The 19,624-nt window shown below is 38.2% G+C and overlaps 1 protein-coding gene across 2 annotated transcripts in view; it reads right to left on the reverse strand.

Moving 5' to 3' along the window:
- The window catches only part of RELN (reelin), a 516,825-nt gene that overhangs the window by 71,970 nt on the left and 425,231 nt on the right, over nucleotides 1–19,624 (reverse strand). Inside the window, exons 35-42 of one of the 2 annotated variants that reach the window (XM_007982474.3) lie at nucleotides 17,923–18,063; nucleotides 17,642–17,819; nucleotides 13,770–13,854; nucleotides 12,748–12,930; nucleotides 9,458–9,629; nucleotides 9,254–9,356; nucleotides 6,865–7,094; nucleotides 905–1,125 (exon numbers count right to left, since the gene is read on the reverse strand). In XM_007982474.3, coding sequence (XP_007980665.3) covers nucleotides 905–1,125; nucleotides 6,865–7,094; nucleotides 9,254–9,356; nucleotides 9,458–9,629; nucleotides 12,748–12,930; nucleotides 13,770–13,854; nucleotides 17,642–17,819; nucleotides 17,923–18,063 — 1,313 coding nt within the window. The remainder of the gene's footprint in view (nucleotides 1–904; nucleotides 1,126–6,864; nucleotides 7,095–9,253; nucleotides 9,357–9,457; nucleotides 9,630–12,747; nucleotides 12,931–13,769; nucleotides 13,855–17,641; nucleotides 17,820–17,922; nucleotides 18,064–19,624) is intronic. The other variant, XM_073009223.1, reaches the window with a different exon arrangement.

The following is a 19,624-nucleotide window of genomic DNA, read 5'->3' on the forward strand; positions in this document are numbered from 1 at the left end:
CTCAGCAAAAAGAAAGAAAATCTTTTTTTTTTTTGAGATGGAGTCTCACTCTGTCGCCCAGGCTAAAGTGCAGTGGTGTGATCTCGGCTGACTGCAAACTCTGCCTCTCAGGTTCAAGCGAATCACCTCCCAAGTAGCTGGGATTACAAGTGCCCACCAGCCCGCCTGGCTTTTTTGTATTTTTAGTAGAGATGGGGTTTCACCACGTTGGCCAGGCTGGTCTCGAATTCCTGACCTTGTGATCCACCCGTCTCAGTCTCCCAAAGTGCTGGGATTACAGGCATGAGCCACTGCACCAGGCCAAAAGAAAATATTTTAATCCCATTACCCTAATATGGATATCTATTATATTTAAGACTTTCTTTTATGGAGATTTTTTTCTACAGTTTGATAAAAGTGCATATATAATTTAAATGCTTTTTCTAATCATTACATTACATGCATTTTACTATGTTGTAACACTGTCTTCATACATAATGATACTGAATTCTAACTGTAAAACTAAACTACGGAAAGTGATGAGAGGCTATTTAAGCAGTTTGTGGTAAAGCAATAACAGGAACTTATATTTCTGGAAACACTTCCATCCAAGATTAACTCTCTATAGATATTTTCTAAAATTGTCATTAGTCAGAAATGACATGTGGTAGAAAAAATGGTGAACACAGCCTTAGTTTTTCTCAATAAAGATCTTGTAGCATGTATCAGTATTTCACTCACTGACCATTGTTTCCAAAATGGAACCCTATAAATTCAGAACTAAATGAATTCTTGGATGTTCACAATTGAAATAATAATGAGATATTAGAATTAAACTTAATGCATTATTAGTTATCTACCAAAAATTGTGTTTAACATATAAGTTCTTTCACAAGACTACATAGAATTTGTAAGAAAAGACTACCTTCGAAATCATCTTTGAGAAAATCAGGATTTTTGGTGCTTATTTTACAGGTTGGACCTGAGTAGCCAGGGTCACATATACATTTGGTTCCATTGATACAGCTCCCCTGTCCATTACACATCTCCTCACATTGGGGACCGATGTAGACATTATCAATGGCCCATGTCACTGGCTGAGAGCCAGCAGGGTAAAATCCCTGGTACCATCTGAAACGGACAGATCTGGAAAAGAGGTACAAGTCTTTCAAAAGCTAATCGACAGAACAATATACCTTCAAAGTAAGCACATCTGATCAATGAACAATGGGAAGCTTCTACCTATGCTCAACACCCAAGAAATAGAAAACATTTGCCATTTCAGGAACAAAACTCCATTTCTCAATCTCCAGGATTTTTCCAATAAAGTTCTTGTTTCTTGTAAGCTTTTCCCAATCCTATCCGAATGTCAGCATTTCACTTGATCTTCCCATCTTTTTCAATATTGACCTCCTTGGTGAAGATTTCTCCATCCCTACTATCTTTTTTTTTTTTTTTTGAGACAGAGTCTCACTCTGTCACCCAGGCTGGAGTGCAGTGGTACAATCTTGGCTTACTGCAACCTCCATCTCCTGGGTTCAAGCGATTCTCCTGCCTCAGCCTCCCTAGTGGCTGGGATTACAGGTGCCCGCCACCACACCTGGCTAATTTTTGTATTTTTAGTAGAGATGGGGTTTCACCATGTTGGCCAGGCTGTTCTCCAACTCCTGACCTCAGGCGGTCCACCCACCTCGACCTCCCAAAGTGCTAGGATTACAAGTGTAAACCGTCACACCCAGCCCCTACTGTCTGTTTAATACACTCTGTATAACTAATCTTTTTTTAAAAAAAAACAAGTAAAATTCACACAACGTAAAATTAACCATTAACCATTTAAAGTGTACACATCAGTGGCATTTAGCACATTGATAGTGTTGTCTAACCATCACCTCTTTGTAGTTTCAAGACATTTTTATCACCCCAAAAGGAAACCCCATACCCATTAAACAGTTTTCCCCATCTCTCCCTCCCTGACAACTGACAACCACCAATCATTTCTGTCTCTATGGATTTACCTATTCTGGATATTTCATATAAATGGAAAGATAGAATATATGACCTTTTGTGTCTGGCTTCATTCACTTAGCGTAATGTTTTCAAGGTTCATTCATGGTGTAGCAAGTATCAGAACTTCATGCCTTTTATTACTGAACAATATTCCATTGTATGGATATACTAGCTTTATTTACCCATTCATTAGGTGGTGGACATTTGGTTGTTTCCATTTTTTTTGCTATTGTGAATGGTGATGCTATGAATATTTGTGTACAGTTAATTGCTAAAATACATGTTTTCAATTCCTTTGGGTAGAAGGGTAGTGAAATTGATGGACCTTATAGTAAATGACTAATCTTTTAAATTTTTCTATCTTACTTTCTCTTCCATAATTTTGATGGAATTTCCATTATTATAATTATCACAGCTGGAGTTATTTAAAAGTGTGTCTATTTCCTCTACTGGCTGTCAGCTCGTAGAGGCCAATGTCTACGCCTCTTTTTTTGTACCTTTTTAAGGCAACCATATAGTGTTCATACGTAGTACCTGCTCAGTAAACCTTTTGTTGTACATAATTTGTTGTGAAAGTCCTTATGAGCCAAACTAAGGTTTTTTGGATTTTATCTGATCAGAAACAGCCCAAAAATATATTTGTTTTAAGATAAAAAGTGGCAAAATCTGATGTATTTTTAAGATTCTTTTATTTCTTAACTTCTTTTTAAGTCCAAAATAATTTTCCTTTTGAATTGTCCTATCATGTTGCTGATGATAAGTTAGCTCCTTAGAAATAATCTACATATTTAGGCAGCTGTCCAGAAATATTTTAATGTATTTTATCGTGTATAAAACTCCGTTCAAAGAAGATAGATTTACTTTAGAGTAGCAGGATGCAGAGATGACATGTGCACTTATTTTTGTGCCCTGTGAATCTTCTCAATTTTCAATTATCATAGCAACTAAATTCTCAATAGTTTTCTGTTTGAGAAACAGAAATTAGAAGTTAAATACCAGGGTTAAGGATGGGTAGTGGGGGAAAAATACACTTGTTAGGCTCCTAAAATTTAGTGGATAGTAAAGCAGACAGATTCAAGTTCCTACATATATTTAACCCTAATTTCATTGTTTCATCTTGCTCTGTCACCCAAGCTGGAGTGCAGTGGCATGATCTCAGCTCACTGCAACCTCCACCTCCAGGGTTCAAGCAGTTCTTCTGCCTCAGCCTCCCGAGTAGCTAGGATTACAGGCACCTGTCACCACGGCTGGCTACTTTTTGTATTTTTAGCAGAAAATTTCACCATGTTAGCCAGGCTGGTCTCAAACTTCTGACTTCAAGTGATCTGGCCACCTTGGCCTCTCAAAGTGCTGGGATTACAGGTGTGAGCCACCGCACCCAGTCCCAAACTCCAACTATATTAAGCTGCCCCCAAAATGCCAGTCCATAATTAAACTTTATTTTCAAATACTTGTCAGAGTTTAGTCTTGGCAAGAAGCACTTCTTACCTTTTGAACTTTCAGTCTGCTGAGCTGAGGGAAATGGCTGGAGTTTTCCTTTGAACAAAAGCCTACAAGGATGTTTTTCAACTTATTTATTCAAATGTTCTGAATACAAATGAACCACCTTAGTTGGATATTTATTATTGTTCACCTGCCTTGACACAGAAACTGCAAGCACTATGATAAATGGACTGAAGGGTCTGGTTTCACTGTGGTTCCTTTCTGCTGAAATCTTATTTTGAAAATTTCTTACTGCCACCCTCCTTGGTGAATGTCAACATCTGTTCTCCTAAGCCAGTCGTATTCAAAAGGATCTGTTTTTTAAACATAAACTTAAAATTTCAAGCACACAACATTGCTTTCATTAAATAGGGGTTCTGGTTGACTCATTATGAAGCTGCATAAAGCAAAAACAATTAGGAACTTTTAAAGACAAAAGGACTCTAAAAGGACACCACGGTGATACGAATAAAATTAGATGAAAGCTCATAGTTGTTATTTGCATGTAAATGGACTATATATGTAGAGGCAACAACATTTGACTATTTTGTACCTGAACATTTAATACACTTTGTGTGTGTATCTAGTGTCCAACAAATGCACAGAAAAAAGTATTTTAAACATGGATTTTTGTGTGTGTGTGTGTGTTTATATATATTTTAGCATCCAGCACTTGTGCCATTACTATGTACCATGTTGAATACCAACCAAGGGATGGTTCACTGAGTTGGAGAAAATTTAACTTTTGCCTTCCAGCCATTCATGCCTGCATGGGTTTTAAGAAGAGTGCTAATTCTTTCCCTGAAACAAGGACTAGACAACACCCTAAGGCAAAGTTTTCTCCTCACAGAAATGGTTGAAGGCAGTTTGAAAGGTGGGTTTATACCATTCTGAAAATAGGCATGCATGCCTCCTTGATACATTTACTTTCTTTTCATAGGAATAAAAATGACACGGCATGCAAATAATGTGACAGTCTAGATTCTGTACACTATTATAGTAATTGTGTTTTGTAAGTGGTTTTGTACCAGTGGGTGAAAATATAGATGTCTGCAATTCTCTTGTTCATATTTCCAAATTATATTGTCATGCCTTACGTGGAAGCACAGCACAGTGGGCATTACTAACACTGAGCGAGGTGGTCTCTGTGATGCTGGAGCACTCCCCTGGCATGAGCATCTTCACTCAGTGCCTCTGACTGGCAGATCTTTGCCATCTTATTTCATACACCTTTAGATGGGATTTTTCCACGTGGGAACTTGCTGAAGCAAGTCTCAGTTGGCAAAACAACCTAAAATCATAACCTACAATCTATCTTTAGGGTGGTTTTCTATTTAATCTAATTCTTAGCTGGATAATTGGAGGAAATTAGAGGTCCATTAAACAGAAAACCTAGTGTTTTTCCGTAATACCGTGAGGGAGTTTGGCAGACTGCTCTGTATCTAGAAGCCTGTCTTACTCCATTCAGGCTGCTGTAACACAATACCATAAATTGGGTGGCTTATAAATAACAGATATTTATTTCTCACACTTCTGGAGGCTGGGAAGTCCAAGATCAAGGAGCCAGCACATCAGTGTCTGCTGAGGGCTCACTTGTGGTTTATGGATGGTGCCTTCCTGCTGGGTCCTCACATGGTGGAAGAGGCAAGGCAGTCTACTGGGGTCTCTTTTATAAGGGCACTGATGCCAATCATGAAGGCTCCACTTTCATGAACTAATCGCCCCCTAAAATGCCCCATCTCCTTATTCCATTACCTTCAGGGGAATGAGTTGAGACGTGAATTTCAACAATTCAGACCACAGCAGTGCCTAAGCTATCTAGGCCTTTCCCTTGCCTGTCCTGCTCATAGGCATGGTCTTTCAACAGCTATGCTTCTCTTGGAACACTTGGCTTTCAGGCTACAGCTGATGGGTTCAGATTTGGAAATTTGGAATTAAGAGCTCCAGGCAATGAAAGCTCTGGTTTGCCGAGTGATGTTAAAGTGAGCACCATAAAAACAAGGATCACAAACTTCTGTTGCTAAGTCCCCCACACTTTCTGAGTGAAGTCCATGAAATTCCCCAGTATCCTTCCAATAAGTTCTTTCACCTTTTTGGTAAGCCTCTTTATATTTCTTGCAACATACGATCTTAAGTAATACAACTATTTTGAATAAAAACTTTTTCCTGGCTTATTTTCCCCTGTCAGATTCTTTTAAAGACAAGCTCCCCCCAACCAATGATAGCTTTCTGGTTGTGCTGGCTGTGTCATTAGCTCTATCTATTCCTACAATCTCCAGAGACACTCTTTGCCTCCTCTAGCTGTCAGTTCTAAAGAACTTCGAGGACATTTTGCTTAGTAATGCTTGTTTTTAAAAAGATACTTGGATTTCCTATTAGAATCATATCCTGGCATAATCACAAGGATTAGTAAATGATACATTCAACAACCCAAAATATTAAAGTCCTTAGCAATCAATTTATAACAGTTATGCTGATGATATAATAAGGAGTGGATAGATTTATGTTCAAAGAGATGCAGACTTTAAAAAATTCACTTTCACCCTTTTGGAAAAGTACTAGGTATTAGTAGTCTTGTTTGAAGACTCAAGACTTCTAATTATGCTCAGTTTCATATCAGGAATATAAATCTATTTCCATCTTGAAAGTATGATATTAGTACTTTCTTCTTTTTTTGACATACTCTGAAAGAAAACATTCTTTATTCTGTGAGAAAAGACAGAAATTTGGAGGCAGACTGTTTTGTTGACTTCCTCTCTTTGTTCACTTTTATTATTAGTTTTATTTTTTGAAATATACTTTTCATTTCATTTCTGTTGGGGGTGAAGTCCTTTATCTCTAAGTCGCTTTTCAGTAGAAGAGTCAAATATATGTAACAAGAATGCTCAGAGAGGTTGGAAAAGCAGAGATGCCTGGGGGCAACGGGCTAACTTTTTTTTTTTTTTTTTTAATGAGATACCAGGAATATTCTGTGGGCTTCTATGCTCCCTACATACACTCTTCCTGCATGAGACACATATGCAGATGTTTGAAAGTCATAATATTCTAGCTGCATTTATATTGTGAGGTGGGAGTAGGCAGAGGAACGTCACAGCATTAGGGGAAAACCCGATTTTTGTTGCGTTCTAACTGATCTAAGAGACATTCACAAGGATATGAACCCCACTACAGGGTGCAGCCCACGGTGTGCTGTTAAAATCTACCTTCAAACTAGAAATTAGTAGTTATGTCAGCTCAGTGTCCTACATTTTAAATAGCCACTGATCTGCTTCCTGGAGAACTGAGGAAGAAATGTCAGGTGGAAATTTCCCCGTGATAAAGTGGCAAGTGAATGACGACTTTAGGAATAAACTGTCAAAGGAGAAACAAATGTGGCGGCAAGCAGCGGGTCCTCACCCACAAAGGTGCAGCTTCCCAAAGTGCACGACCTCCCTCCTCCAGCCCTGCATGGTTCCCGCGTAGTAGGTGCTGCTGGGGTGGTGCTCGGTGGAGCATAAGGAGCTGACGTGGCTGCTGCTGTGGTAGCAGAGGGGCAGCAGCAGGTGCCAGGTCGCCCCGAAGTCCCTTGAAAATTCCAGTCTCACTGGATCCGCGGATGAGCTATCAGTCGAGCAGCCGACATTGATCTTGGGATGAAGAAAAAACGATACAAATTACCTCAGAGCAACAAGCCTTGAAATGATTCACCACTTCATTATTTTCTAGGGTCCATTTTCCTGGGAACTGTCTTGTTGAAATATTTAACACTATAAAATTATGTTTTGCCTAACTGAGTCATATTGTATATTACCTTTAAATTATAATTTTTCATAAAGAACCTCAAAGGGCCTCATGAAAAATTTATTTCCCTTCATTTTATAAAAAGCAGGAAGTGGATAAGGCAGACGCTGGGACAATTCCAAATTTTACCTTTGGCCCATTTTCCTAGCCAAGCCAAGTACATCATAGTGAAAAGACTGTTTCCCTAACCCTGTTAGCTTCCCCTGCCCCATCTACTAGGTAGGATACCTTCTATTTTCCTTCTTGTGACACCTTCCAAATAATCCCAAGGGTTTTACACATGAATCTTCAATGCATATTCAATACCAAAAGAGAATACAAACATTGTCATCATTTCCCTGGCACAGGGAAAGATCTTTTTAAAATTATATATACTTAAGGTGTACCCATACTGTTTTGATATAATATACAAAGTGAAATAATTACTATGGCCAAGCAAATTAACCTATCTATCACCTTCCATAGTTACCTTTTGTGTGTGTGGTAAGAGCACCTCAAATCTATTCTCTTAACATGTTTTCAGCATACAATATTATATTATTAACTATGGTCTTCATGCTGTACATTGGATCTCTAGACTTATTCATCCTACATAACTGCAAGCTTGTCTCCTTTCACCTACTTCTTCCCACATCCTTCCCCTCCCTGCCCTGGTATCCACCAGTGTATTCTGTCTTTATGTAAAGACCTTTTTAGCCATTAGTGAAACAATGGCTTTCCCTTCCTTTTTCCATGCTTTCAAGTGCATTAAAATAAACTGAATAAATACATGCAATTCTTTCTATAAAAATTGTCCCCTTTCCAATGGAGATTAGCATTTTCTTACTATCATGCCATCAAAGCATAGCAACCAGTTATTGATATATATAGTTACATATAGCCATCTATAGTTATAGTTATATATCAATAAATATACACTATACATATTATGTGTGTGTAGGTATGTGAACTTACATACCTTTTACCTTCTGATGAGTAACTATTGACATTTGATAAACTTTCAACTATAGGCGCTTGTTTCTACCTGAATTTTTTTTTTTTTTTTTTTTTTTTTTTGGAGATGGAGTCTCACTTTGTCACCCAGGCTGGAGTGTAGTGGCGTGATCTCGGCTCACTGCAACCTTCACCTCCCGGGTTCAAGCAATGCCCCTGCCTCAGCCTCCTGAGCAGCTGGGATTACAGGTGTGCACCACCACACCCGGCTAATTTTTGTATTTTTTAGTAGAGACGGGGTTTCACCATGTTGGTCAGGCTGGTCTTGAACTCCTGACCTCATGATCTGCCCGCCTTGGCCTCCCAAAGTCCTGGGATTACAGGTGGGAGCCATTGCGCCTGGCTGATAATGGAACTCTTAAATGGGCTAAAGATGTCATCTTTTATCAGCTATGAAAAAATATTCTGAAAAGTTAATATTCTAAAACACTGGTATAATGTACCTTTGGTTCTGCTGATTTTATCTAAGGTTTTGAAATATGTAAATATTTTTATGTTAATTATTAATTTGCTCTCTTGACAAATATAAGGAGTGCATAAATATTAATAAAATACACAGAGCAAATATATTTGAAATTATAAAACAGTGTAGTATTATCTGTAAAATTAATAACATCGTGATAAATATTATATAAATATACTAGCATGGCATAGACTATAGTTACATTTGACCTGGTCCCTAAGAAATTTTAAGTTTCACATAAAAAGTGTAGAAATACAATACAAGAATAGTATGAGCCTTTTCATTTTTATAATGTTTAAAATAATTTATTTCAACTTCCCATTGTAGCAGGTGGGGAAACTACGTCATAAAGGATAAGAATTCAGAAGTAAACCTTAGTATGACAATTGACTCTGTTAATAAAAGTAAATGATGATGCCAAAACCTCTTACATCCTTGCACAAAAATGGGAGGTCATAATGCATGAAATTATCTGAGATTTTCCTCCTCTTTCCCAGGTTTTGTTCAATATAAAATTGAAAGCATTTATTCTAGAACAAAGTCAAGTACCTCAAATTGTATGATGGTGTTCTCATTCACATTGAGGTCACGGGTGGTAATGGAATGCTCACCAACTTCATTGGAAACAAACACCATAGCTGAATCTTCTTCCCTGTTACACAGGTAAACAACCAGGAACCCATTTAGGCAAAAGTTCATCATGATTTGTGTGCAAGAGTGGTTTCATGTTTAGATTCTTAATTAAATACTTACGGTGCCCCCTTTGAAGAATATGGACAATAAAGACCAATGTTACCACCAGGATAGAAAAACCAATTGTCTTCTCTGGGCCCAAAGTCAAATGTATCCAGGAGCATCATGGGGTTGTTTAAATTATTTCCATCGATAATGAAGTCGTCAACAATCCAGATTTCTTCTTTCTTACCTAAGGCGTTTTTGGATAAAGTAAGTTTTTCCAGTGATGAAAATCAAATGAACACTTTTGCCCATTGAAAGAAAGCAAAGGACAAAAGCAACTCAGTAACAATAAGTTAAACATATGCCTTCTACAGGACGATTTTTTTGAGCCCAGGAGTTCAAGACCAGCCTGGGCAACATAGTAAGGGCTTATCTCTACAAAAAATAAAAAAAATTAGCCAGGTGTGGTTGCACATGCCTGTAGTCCCAGCTACTCAGGAGGCTGAGGTGGGAGGACTGCTTGGGTCCAAGAGTTTGAGGTTATAGTGAGCTGTGATCATGCCATGGCACTCCAGCCTGGGCAAGAGAGCAAGACCATGTGTCAAAAAAGAACCACACAAACCACCCCCCCCCTGCCAAATCCATATGCTTTCTAGGGGAAAAAAAAAACCCATAAAGTACATAACAGTATATTGTCAGTGATTAAAATTGGCCAGGTGCAGTGGCTCACGCCTGTAATCCCAGCACTTTGGGAGCCCAAGGTGGGCAGATTGCCTGAGCCTGGGCAATATGGCAAAACCCTGTCTCCACACAAAAAAAACAAATAAATAAAAAAATGAGCTGGGCGTGGTGGTGCGTGCCTGTAGTCCCAGCTACTCAGGAGGCTGTGGGGGAGGACGGTTGAGCCTGGGAGGTGGAGGTTGCAGTGAGCCAAGATCTCACCACTGCACTCCAGCCTGGGCAGCAGAGCAAGATGCTGTTTTAAAAAAAAAAAAAAAAAAAAAAAAAAAGAAAAAATTAAGCTTGCAACCATATTAAATTGATATAGCATGGAACTGCCTTGTTAATTTCAGAAAGCTGTGATAATGCTTTGTATATCATGTACGTGAAAGCATGCTGTCCTTCAAATAATAGCAGTGCTATGAACCCTCCCCTGGCAAGAGTGGGTTTTGAGTTGTGTTTTAGTGGTTTAGGGGAATCTGTGAGACATGCAATCTGTGAGAATGGGTGGTCAGTTAGTCAACTTAGAACCAAGTTACAGTAACCAGTCTATTCAGGGAGCAATTCATGACTTTTTAGGGTCAACCCATACTTGAGTCAGGCTGAAGGACTATGGCCATTAAAAGAATGCCCTGATACACAATTGTATTTATTTAATAAAGAAGAAAAATATTCTCTGATCAATAATACTCCATGTTTTCTTAATGTTTTTCAAGTCTTCTATGTTGATCTGGAGATACTGTGGGAATATATAGGAAACAAGGGAAATCACTCTTTTTACTGCTATAGGATTTGATTCAGTGATTTAGACCAGGTGTTTAAGGAATATGTTATAGAGTAGATAAGAAGGGCAAAAGCCAGGCTGCTTTTGTAAAGCACTGTTTGGACTGACCTTGAAACAAGGTGATAAGTCCATGCCAAGCAGAAACGTCAAGATTCCCTAGGTTGCTTCTTCACTGATTTCTACTTTAGTACAATTCTTACAGAACATTTTTAAAAAGGAACTGTAAATAGGAGCCTGTAGAACAAACCTGATGCTTTGAATGAAATCACAGGTCTCTATCTCTAATCCTATCACTGTTCTAATTTTAGTCACATTCTTTCCTCTTCTTGTTTAGAAAGCGGTTGGTGGAATCAATGAAAAAAAAAATTAGGTGAGCATTCCAAGCATAGTATGAAGGCAGCAATCCCTCTGTCACCCAGACTGGAGTGCAGTGGTGCCATCTGGCTCACTCCAACCTCTGCCTCCCGGGTTCAAGCGATTCTCCTGCCACAGACTCCCGAGTAGTTGGGATTACAGGTGTGTGCCACCACGCCCAGCTAATTTTTTTGTATTTTTGTACAGATGGGGTTTCACCATGTTGGTCAGGCTGGTCTCGAACTCCTGACCTCAGGTGATCTGCCCGCCTCGGCCTTCCTAAGTGCTGGGATTACAGTTGTGAGCCACCGCACCTGGCACATTCCTTTTTTGGACTTTTATTCAGTGACAAGATGTATGTATATGTTTCACAATAAATTAAAAATTTTGTTTTATGTTTTATTTTTAACTTATTAATTGTTAACGAAATAGGTTAAATTTTAGAGATGGGAGAACCTTTGCCTTTTCCATTTTTGTGTTACCTCTGCAAAGAATCTGCTGCTTAATGTGGCATCTCCATATTTATTTAGGAGATTATATGCATGACTTGGTAAAGTCTGGTCCTTTATAATCAGCAGTTAATAGAAATATAGGAAGCAATAAAATATTACCAATTTGTAGAATCATTTTCTGTAACCATTTGAAATGCTATTAAATTATACATTCACTTTAACTTATCACTGAAGCAAGTGTATGTGATAAGAATATTTTATCTACGGCACTATCTGCTTGGTCTAAGTCCCTCTCACTTCATCATGGCATTTTGCAATAGTGTTCTATTTCACTAATGAAACGCCACACTCAGAAGAACTATGTATTCCCAAATAAATGCAACAAAAATGTCATTACAATTGATGAGTGCCTAATGATAATGCTGGATTGTTTTTAAAAAGCTTTAGCTCTGTAACAGAATTCAGCTATATTTACATTAACAGGAGAACCTACAGTTAAATAGGAAGAGATTATATATACATATATATATGTTAAATATTTATTTATTGAGACTTGTTGATATGGTTTGGCTCTGTGTCCCCACCCAAATCTCATTTTGAATTGTACTCCCATAATTCCCATGTATTGTGGAAGAGACCAGGTGGGAGATAATTTGAATCATGAGAGCAGTTTCCTCCATAATGTTCTCATGGTAGTGAGTAAGTCTGATGAGATCTGATGGGTTTATCAGGGGTTTCCGCTTTTGCATCTTCCTTATTTTCTCTTGCTGCCACCATGTAAGACATGCCTTTCACCTCCCACCATGATTCTGAGGCCTCCCCAGCCATGTGGAACTGTAAGTCCAATTAAACCTCTTTTTCTTCCCAATCTGGGTATGTCTTTATCAGCAGCATGAAAACGGACTAATACACTTGTCAAAAGTGAAGCATGTACAATGTGTGTGCTGTGGACAGTTAAGCTGCTCAGTTCACAAACAGTACCTCCACACCTTAGAAACAAATGTGTTAACATGCCACTGTCAGTTTTGATCACAGGAGAACACATGCATTTTTACCACTATTATAAGGTTGCCAGAGTCTGAATCTTGTAGCATTGGTTTGGGCAGTGTACGGCAAGGGAACATTGATGAAAAGTATATTGGTTGTTTGAGGAAAGTAAAATTCATCCATCAGGTGCCAAGTGATTCCTCCATTGATGGAGAATTGTAATAGAATAGAGTGAGATCTCTCTGGGGTACCTAGGAAGAAGATAACACAGGTATAAAACATATTGTGATAAAAATGGGGAAATGGTATGTTCTTAGCTGAATCTTTAGGCATCAATGCATACGTGAACTTATGTTTACATGGAGGCTTTATAGTCCAAATGCTTCAGAAGCAACTTAAGGGGATGACAGGTTGGGCTTTCTGTATATCTCAAAATACACACCAAACCTTGGATGTGCACACAATAATACCTCTCTTTCTCTCTGAGATATGCACAGACATCTTTCTGTATTTAGGAAACATTACATCAAAACATTTTGATTCTACAGGCATCACGATTTTACAAAGGGTCAAACGTTTAAATCTCAGGATATAAACAGAAAAACTACTTGAATATGTATTATATCTACCATCAATTTGTTCAAGAAAATCATTTAGTTAATATGAAAAGTCAATGACTAAGAATAGGCTTTTTTTGGATTCATATCTGTAAAAGAAAAACCACATTTTTCACAAGTTAAATATTTTAAAATTTAGATTTCTTTTAGTTAGAAAGTAGTGGTGGAAAGACTCAGGGGCATGATGATAAATTTAACTACCATAGAAATAATAGGATTACAGCTATATGAAATTATTTAAAATCAGTATTCCCCCCTTATATTAAGATAAACTTACATTAAAGAAAAACATTTATGTATACATTTATGAATTACCAATATACATACATAAATGGTAAACATTTATGTATACCAATATATGTTAGCTCTTCCATATAACGAAACTTATGGGCCTTAAATCTGTGATTTCTTTGTGGAAAAGGACTTGTACAGGGGAGAATTCTCTTGAAGGAAAATAATGAATTCGTACTTACCTTTTGCTATAAATCTAAGTGAAAACTGGACGTACATCGTATTTGTACAATCCAGATCTCTTGAAATAAGCATCCTTATTCCTTCCTGAAAATAAAAACATGTATGTTAAGCAACTTTTTTTTCACTTGCAAAATTGTGTCCCTTTGATTTTATACACCTAACTTGCATTAGCCAAGTAATAAATACATATCATGATCAAGAAGCAAATTTTGCCTAGTTTAAAAGGAAATATGGGATGATCCTTGTTTCCCCTCTCTAAATGGCTTCATATCCTGTGCCTGAATGACACAGTTTCATTGTCTCAACTCTAAATCATACTTTTCTGTGACTCTTCTAAAAAGTGGTGCAAAAATGATAGCATTCCATATCTACAGGCCTTTTTAAAAAATAGACTCCTTTGATCACAGCATGTTATGAGAGGAGTAACGAGGAAGCAGATGGAATATGTGCCAAGTGCTCCCGCTGGAAGATGGGAACTAATAGGTAACTTTCTCAGGGTTCCAAGGAGTCTTAGGAACTTACTACTCCTTTGCTCACTCTGATAGCCCCAGGGGCTCTCATTCAGGCGGACACACCACCACCCCTCAGTGGGTCAGGTTAAATAAGGCATAACTAAGGCAAGGCCTGATGCTCAGGCTGTAAGCATTCATGCAGAGAAGTCAATGAACAAGGAAACAGACCACATTAGCTTTCATAATTTTTTCTGCTAATTTAACTATTTCTGGTTGCCTAGGATTGACAACTCGAAAGGTTCTTTTCTTCATGGGTACATAGGATTGCAGTGACAGCCAGTAAAACAGAATTTCACTATGCAAATAGCCTAAGGTCCAAACAGGTCTTTTAGTTTTTCAGCTGCAACTTCTGAATGACGTGACTCTTTACGGATGCATGGCTGTGTGATAATAAGTGGACACTGTCAACTGATTTCTCATCAACTAACAAATGCCAAATGTGATTTTAGCGAAAAGAGAACATTTTTCCTCTTCTTCATCATATATATTATAGATCACATTGCTCAATAGCTGAAAAAAATGTAAGTAGAGCAAATTCCACAATAGCAACCATATGTTGAGTGCCTATACACGCTGGGTGCTAAGATAGACACTTTACTCATTTAAAGCACCTAGCACTACTAAGAGAAAAATGTTATTCTCATGTTGCAGATAAGGAAACTAAAACTCAGGGAGGGAAAGTAACTTCCTCAAGATTACATAGTTTGTAAGTGGTGATGGTAGGATTTGAACCCAGATATGTCATATTCTAAAATGTGTATCCTTTATAAGATACCAGTGTTTTGTTTATTAAACTATCTTTTGGTATGGGGAGAAAAATATCCAGATAATGCCAAAGGTAGAATTTGAAAATTATTTGATGTTGTAATGAAAACGCAACTGCATTTAACCTGTCTCATAACTTCACAAAGCACAGATTCATACTTCCACAACAGGTTGCCATGTAAAACCCTCGTATTTCTAGTCTTTGTTTTTTCTTTTATGCCTAGTAATTCACTGCTCTGCTCAGTCCATGATCCCTAACCCATACGTCTTCTTCATTTCTTCATGTCTTAATGTCTTTACCCTCTTCCTTATACACTTGCATAAAGCCTTGGATTTTGTTTTTTTAAGAGACAGAGTCTTGCTCTGTTTCCCAGTGGCTATTTATAAATGTGATCATAGCTCACTAGAGACTCGAACTCCTGGCCTCAAATGATCCTCCCACCTCAGCCCCCACAGTAGCTGGGACTAGAGATGTGCACCACTGTGCCTGGCTAAGTGTTGGATTTTTTTAGAGCTCAATGCTATGTGGAAGTTGAGGTTCAGAGGAAAGGTCCCTTCTTCAGATTGTAATGAAAAAGCTTTGAGGTAGATAGTTGAGAGATTCAGGTAATAAATATCCCTTGCTAACATCAAAATATAGAAATAGGATTACTCTTTCCCCTTGATTATGGAATGCAAGTATAAAATTGTTCCCATGCGTCAATACAAGTCACTCATAAAGGGACCTATTTTACAATGTATTTTGTAGGAGCAATTTTATTGAAAGTGGGCATGATTTGTAAACTGAAAGTATCTTTCTTTTATATTTGCAATACTTGTTTATAGGTTAGCATTTTGTATTGATATTTATACAGCAGAACTGTCAAACTCTGCTGCCACATACATTCTAGTTCACACAGATGTGTTTCTTTTCTCATCCTTTTTCAGGTTCAGTGATCCATTTGTGCTAAATGTGAGAAATTCTTTCGTAACAAACAAGCTATTTTAATAGTAGATAGTATTCCTGAATCTGTAAACATTAAAAAGAGACGATCATATCCTTTTTCGCGAAAGAATGACTTTCTAGGTCAAACTGCAACCTACTGAATGGCACATGCTGAGTCCTCTCTACATCTTGCAGAGCTGATAGATAATGTGTCTAACACATACAATGCTTGGCTGCTCTTGCATTTGGATGGCTAAAGGGAAAATACAAAACACTATGCATCTTTCTTGTTTAGAGGATCAAAAGACTAGGTTAATTCTACCACTTCAAAATTTATCAGATAAAGATCTGTCAATCACAAAAAGTTATAGCACTTCTTCTTTTTAGTCTTGTCAACTGGGTTCAAATGGGTCAGATGTGAGCTAGTGGTAACGAGAACTAACATCTTAGTTAAGACAAAACAAAACAAATCCCGCTGCCCCCAAAACCAGGAGTCTCCACTCTGAAATATTCTACCTCAATTTCTTCAGTCCCTCAAAACTCTCAGGAACTTGTAAATCTTTCTCAGGCACTATGCATTGCTTTCTTTCTCATCCAAAACTGGAGAAGAATTTGGATTCAAGCAAGGATGATAACTGGCATCTATTAACTATAATTGAAAAAGTTCCAGGGTATCTAATTTTCTAGGTGTTAGATGTTAATCGATGGGGTTGTACAGAAACCCATGCAGGTTTTTGCCAAAGACTTCATTTGCACACCTAGGTTAGCCAATTTCCCCACGCTGAGAGAGATGGGTGTGGCATGTATTCACATATGAAGATGTTCCAGCTTAGCACAGAGTGTCACACAATTGCTTAACATCTCTCTAACCGAACATCTAGGTTGAAATACAAGAAGATGTTTGAGAATGCTATTTTACTTGACTTAAATATTTGGTTTCCTTTCCTTTTTTTTTTTTTTTTTTGAGACAGAGTCTCACTCTGTCACCCAGGCTAGAGTGTAGTGGTGCGACGTTGGCTCACTGTAACCTCCACCTCCCGGGTTCATGCCATTCTCCTGCCTCAGCCTCCCAAGTAGTTGGGACTACAGGTGCCTGTCACCACGCCCGGCTAACTTTTTGTATTTTTAGTAGAGACGGGGTTTCACCGTGTTAGCCAGGATGGTCTCCATCTCCTGACCTCATGATCTGCCCGCCTTGGCCTCCCAAAGTACTGGGATTACAGGCGTGAGCCATCGCGCCTGGCCAAATATTTGGTTTTCTTAAAGTCACCAAATGGTTCTATGGGCAGAAAAAAAGAGAAAAGAAAAACTATAGACCGTTCATAAAGTCATTCAGAAAATATTCCAAGTTAAATATTTAGTAACATTAAATCTTAGATTATGGAAATTTATATTCTAAAAACTATATACATATAAATTTATGTATATAATTCCAGCAGGAAGTAAGGAAGGTCTGATCACCAAAGCAGAGGAAAAAGTTTATGCCCAAGTGATCATGAAAAAGTAATTGCACTCAGAAAAGGAAACAGGGTTTGGGCTAAAAGTCAATAACTATGTATTAAATATTATGTCATTTGAAGAGATTCAGAAATGCATTTGTGTTGAGCAGTGACTGAAGAAGACAATGTTAGTAGTAATATTGGGAAGGAGAATCTTATCTGTATCTGACCCCTTTAAAAATTAGAGATGTTCCAGATTTGATGGTTTCACCATTCAGATTCCCCCTCTCTGCACCATACACTTCAGGCCAAAGGTCAGGATGCAAGTTTCCATTGAAATCGTCTTTAAGAATCGAGGGCAGAGGTATAACAGGAACACAATAGGGTCCACCAGAGCCCCGGTCACACCTAAGAAAGAGAGGGAGTGGAGAAAAGACATTTGTCACGAGTTCAAAGAGCCATATTTATTTTTGTGTTGCAAAGAAAGAAACTGCCAGTTTTATTAACTTACACACAGTGTCCAGCATCACAAATCCCTCGTCCTGAGCACATCCAAGGGCACCCTGAGGCCAGTACAACATTATCAATCGCCCAGGAATCAGCCCCCACAGTGTAGTTGGCCTGAATCCATCTGAACCGGGTCCTGGGAGAACTAACCAAAGAAAACACACCATTGGTTTGACGAGCAACCTTGAAAACACAAGGACATTTATTTTAATTCCCTTTTCTCTTTAAAGTGCCCTCCTCCAGAGTCCAGTTGTCTCTTCCTTGACACACTTTATCTTCCTACTAAGTAGTAGGAAATGCTGTTTTCTCTTGACTCATCAACAGGAGAGTAGAAAGCATGTTATTTATATATTTCACTTTTTTTTTTCGCACTTTATCTTCCTACTAAGTAGTAGGAAATGCTGTTTTCTCTTGACTCATCAACAGGAGAGTAGAAAGCATGTTATTTATATATTTCACTTTTTTTTTTCGCACTTTATCTTCCTACTAAGTAGTAGGAAATGCTGTTTTCTCTTGACTCATCAACAGGAGAGTAGAAAGCATGTTATTTATATATTTCACTTTTTTTTTTTTCGCACTTTATCTTCCTACTAAGTAGTAGGAAATGCTGTTTTCTCTTGACTCATCAACAGGAGAGTAGAAAGCATTGTTATTTATATATTTCACTTTTTTTTCTCATGTAAGATTCTACAAACACATGTGTGAAATGGAAAAGTTATTTTGAAATATCCACTTGTTTTGTTTTTGAAATATATGCAGAATTTTAGTTTTTGCTTTCAGACTCTTATTGCTATTCAGTACTGGGAGGGATTGAAGGTGATAAACATGAGGAAAAGTTGGAGTCTTACCAAATTCTGGCAGTGAGGTCTCTATTTTACTGTCCCGGAATGGTTTCTGAGAGTAAATGGAAGCCCTTGATACTTCTGCACTCCACTTTGCTTCTCGAGGTCCTGGCTTTCTAAAGCTGAGGTCTAGAATGATGTGATGCATTCTCATATTTTCTATTTATTTGCAGTCTGTTATTTGGAGTATCTTGGGTCACAAGACTGCTTTATCCAGAAAGAGATGCAGACTTACCAAACAACAGTAACAGCCCCTGACTTAGGAAAAGTTTGCACAGAAGTGTGTTTGTCTATGATGTGGGATGTGGAACACAGTCTACTAGAAGTAGAATTTCAGCAGCACCATTCTAAGTAGTACTGTTTCCCCTACACAAGTTCTCTGTGGATGTGACACAGCTGTCAGCATGATGGCTTTAACATGGAAACCTCATCACAGCACCACCGTTTAACACCTGTCAGTGGTTCCCCAACACGTGCACTGTCACGACCAAACTACTTATGACGACATACATGGTTCCTCCATTGTCTGCCCTCTTTCCTGGCTCCAGACCTCCTACTTCTCACCTCGCAATTATATTCTGGCAACACTGAACCCTTGAATTTTCCCATCCACTCATGCTTTTTCTGGCTTCCTGGATTTTGTTTTGGCTTAGGCCAGCACAAGTGCCCTCTCGCTCCCCTCTTCTCCTGGATAAGCCCTACTCAGAGTCAGCTGAGACATCAACTCCTTTAGAAAGCTCCCTCCAGTTCTCCCCAAATGAGTTAGGTAGTATGCTCCTGTGTTTTGATAATATCTCTGAGTACTTCCTCTGGTATCATCTCATAGCATAAATAGCTGCTTAGAGGTTTGTTATCCTAAATACA

Source organism: Chlorocebus sabaeus, chromosome 21, assembly GCF_047675955.1.
Source record: "Chlorocebus sabaeus isolate Y175 chromosome 21, mChlSab1.0.hap1, whole genome shotgun sequence".
Classification (NCBI taxonomy): Eukaryota; Metazoa; Chordata; class Mammalia; order Primates; family Cercopithecidae; genus Chlorocebus; species Chlorocebus sabaeus.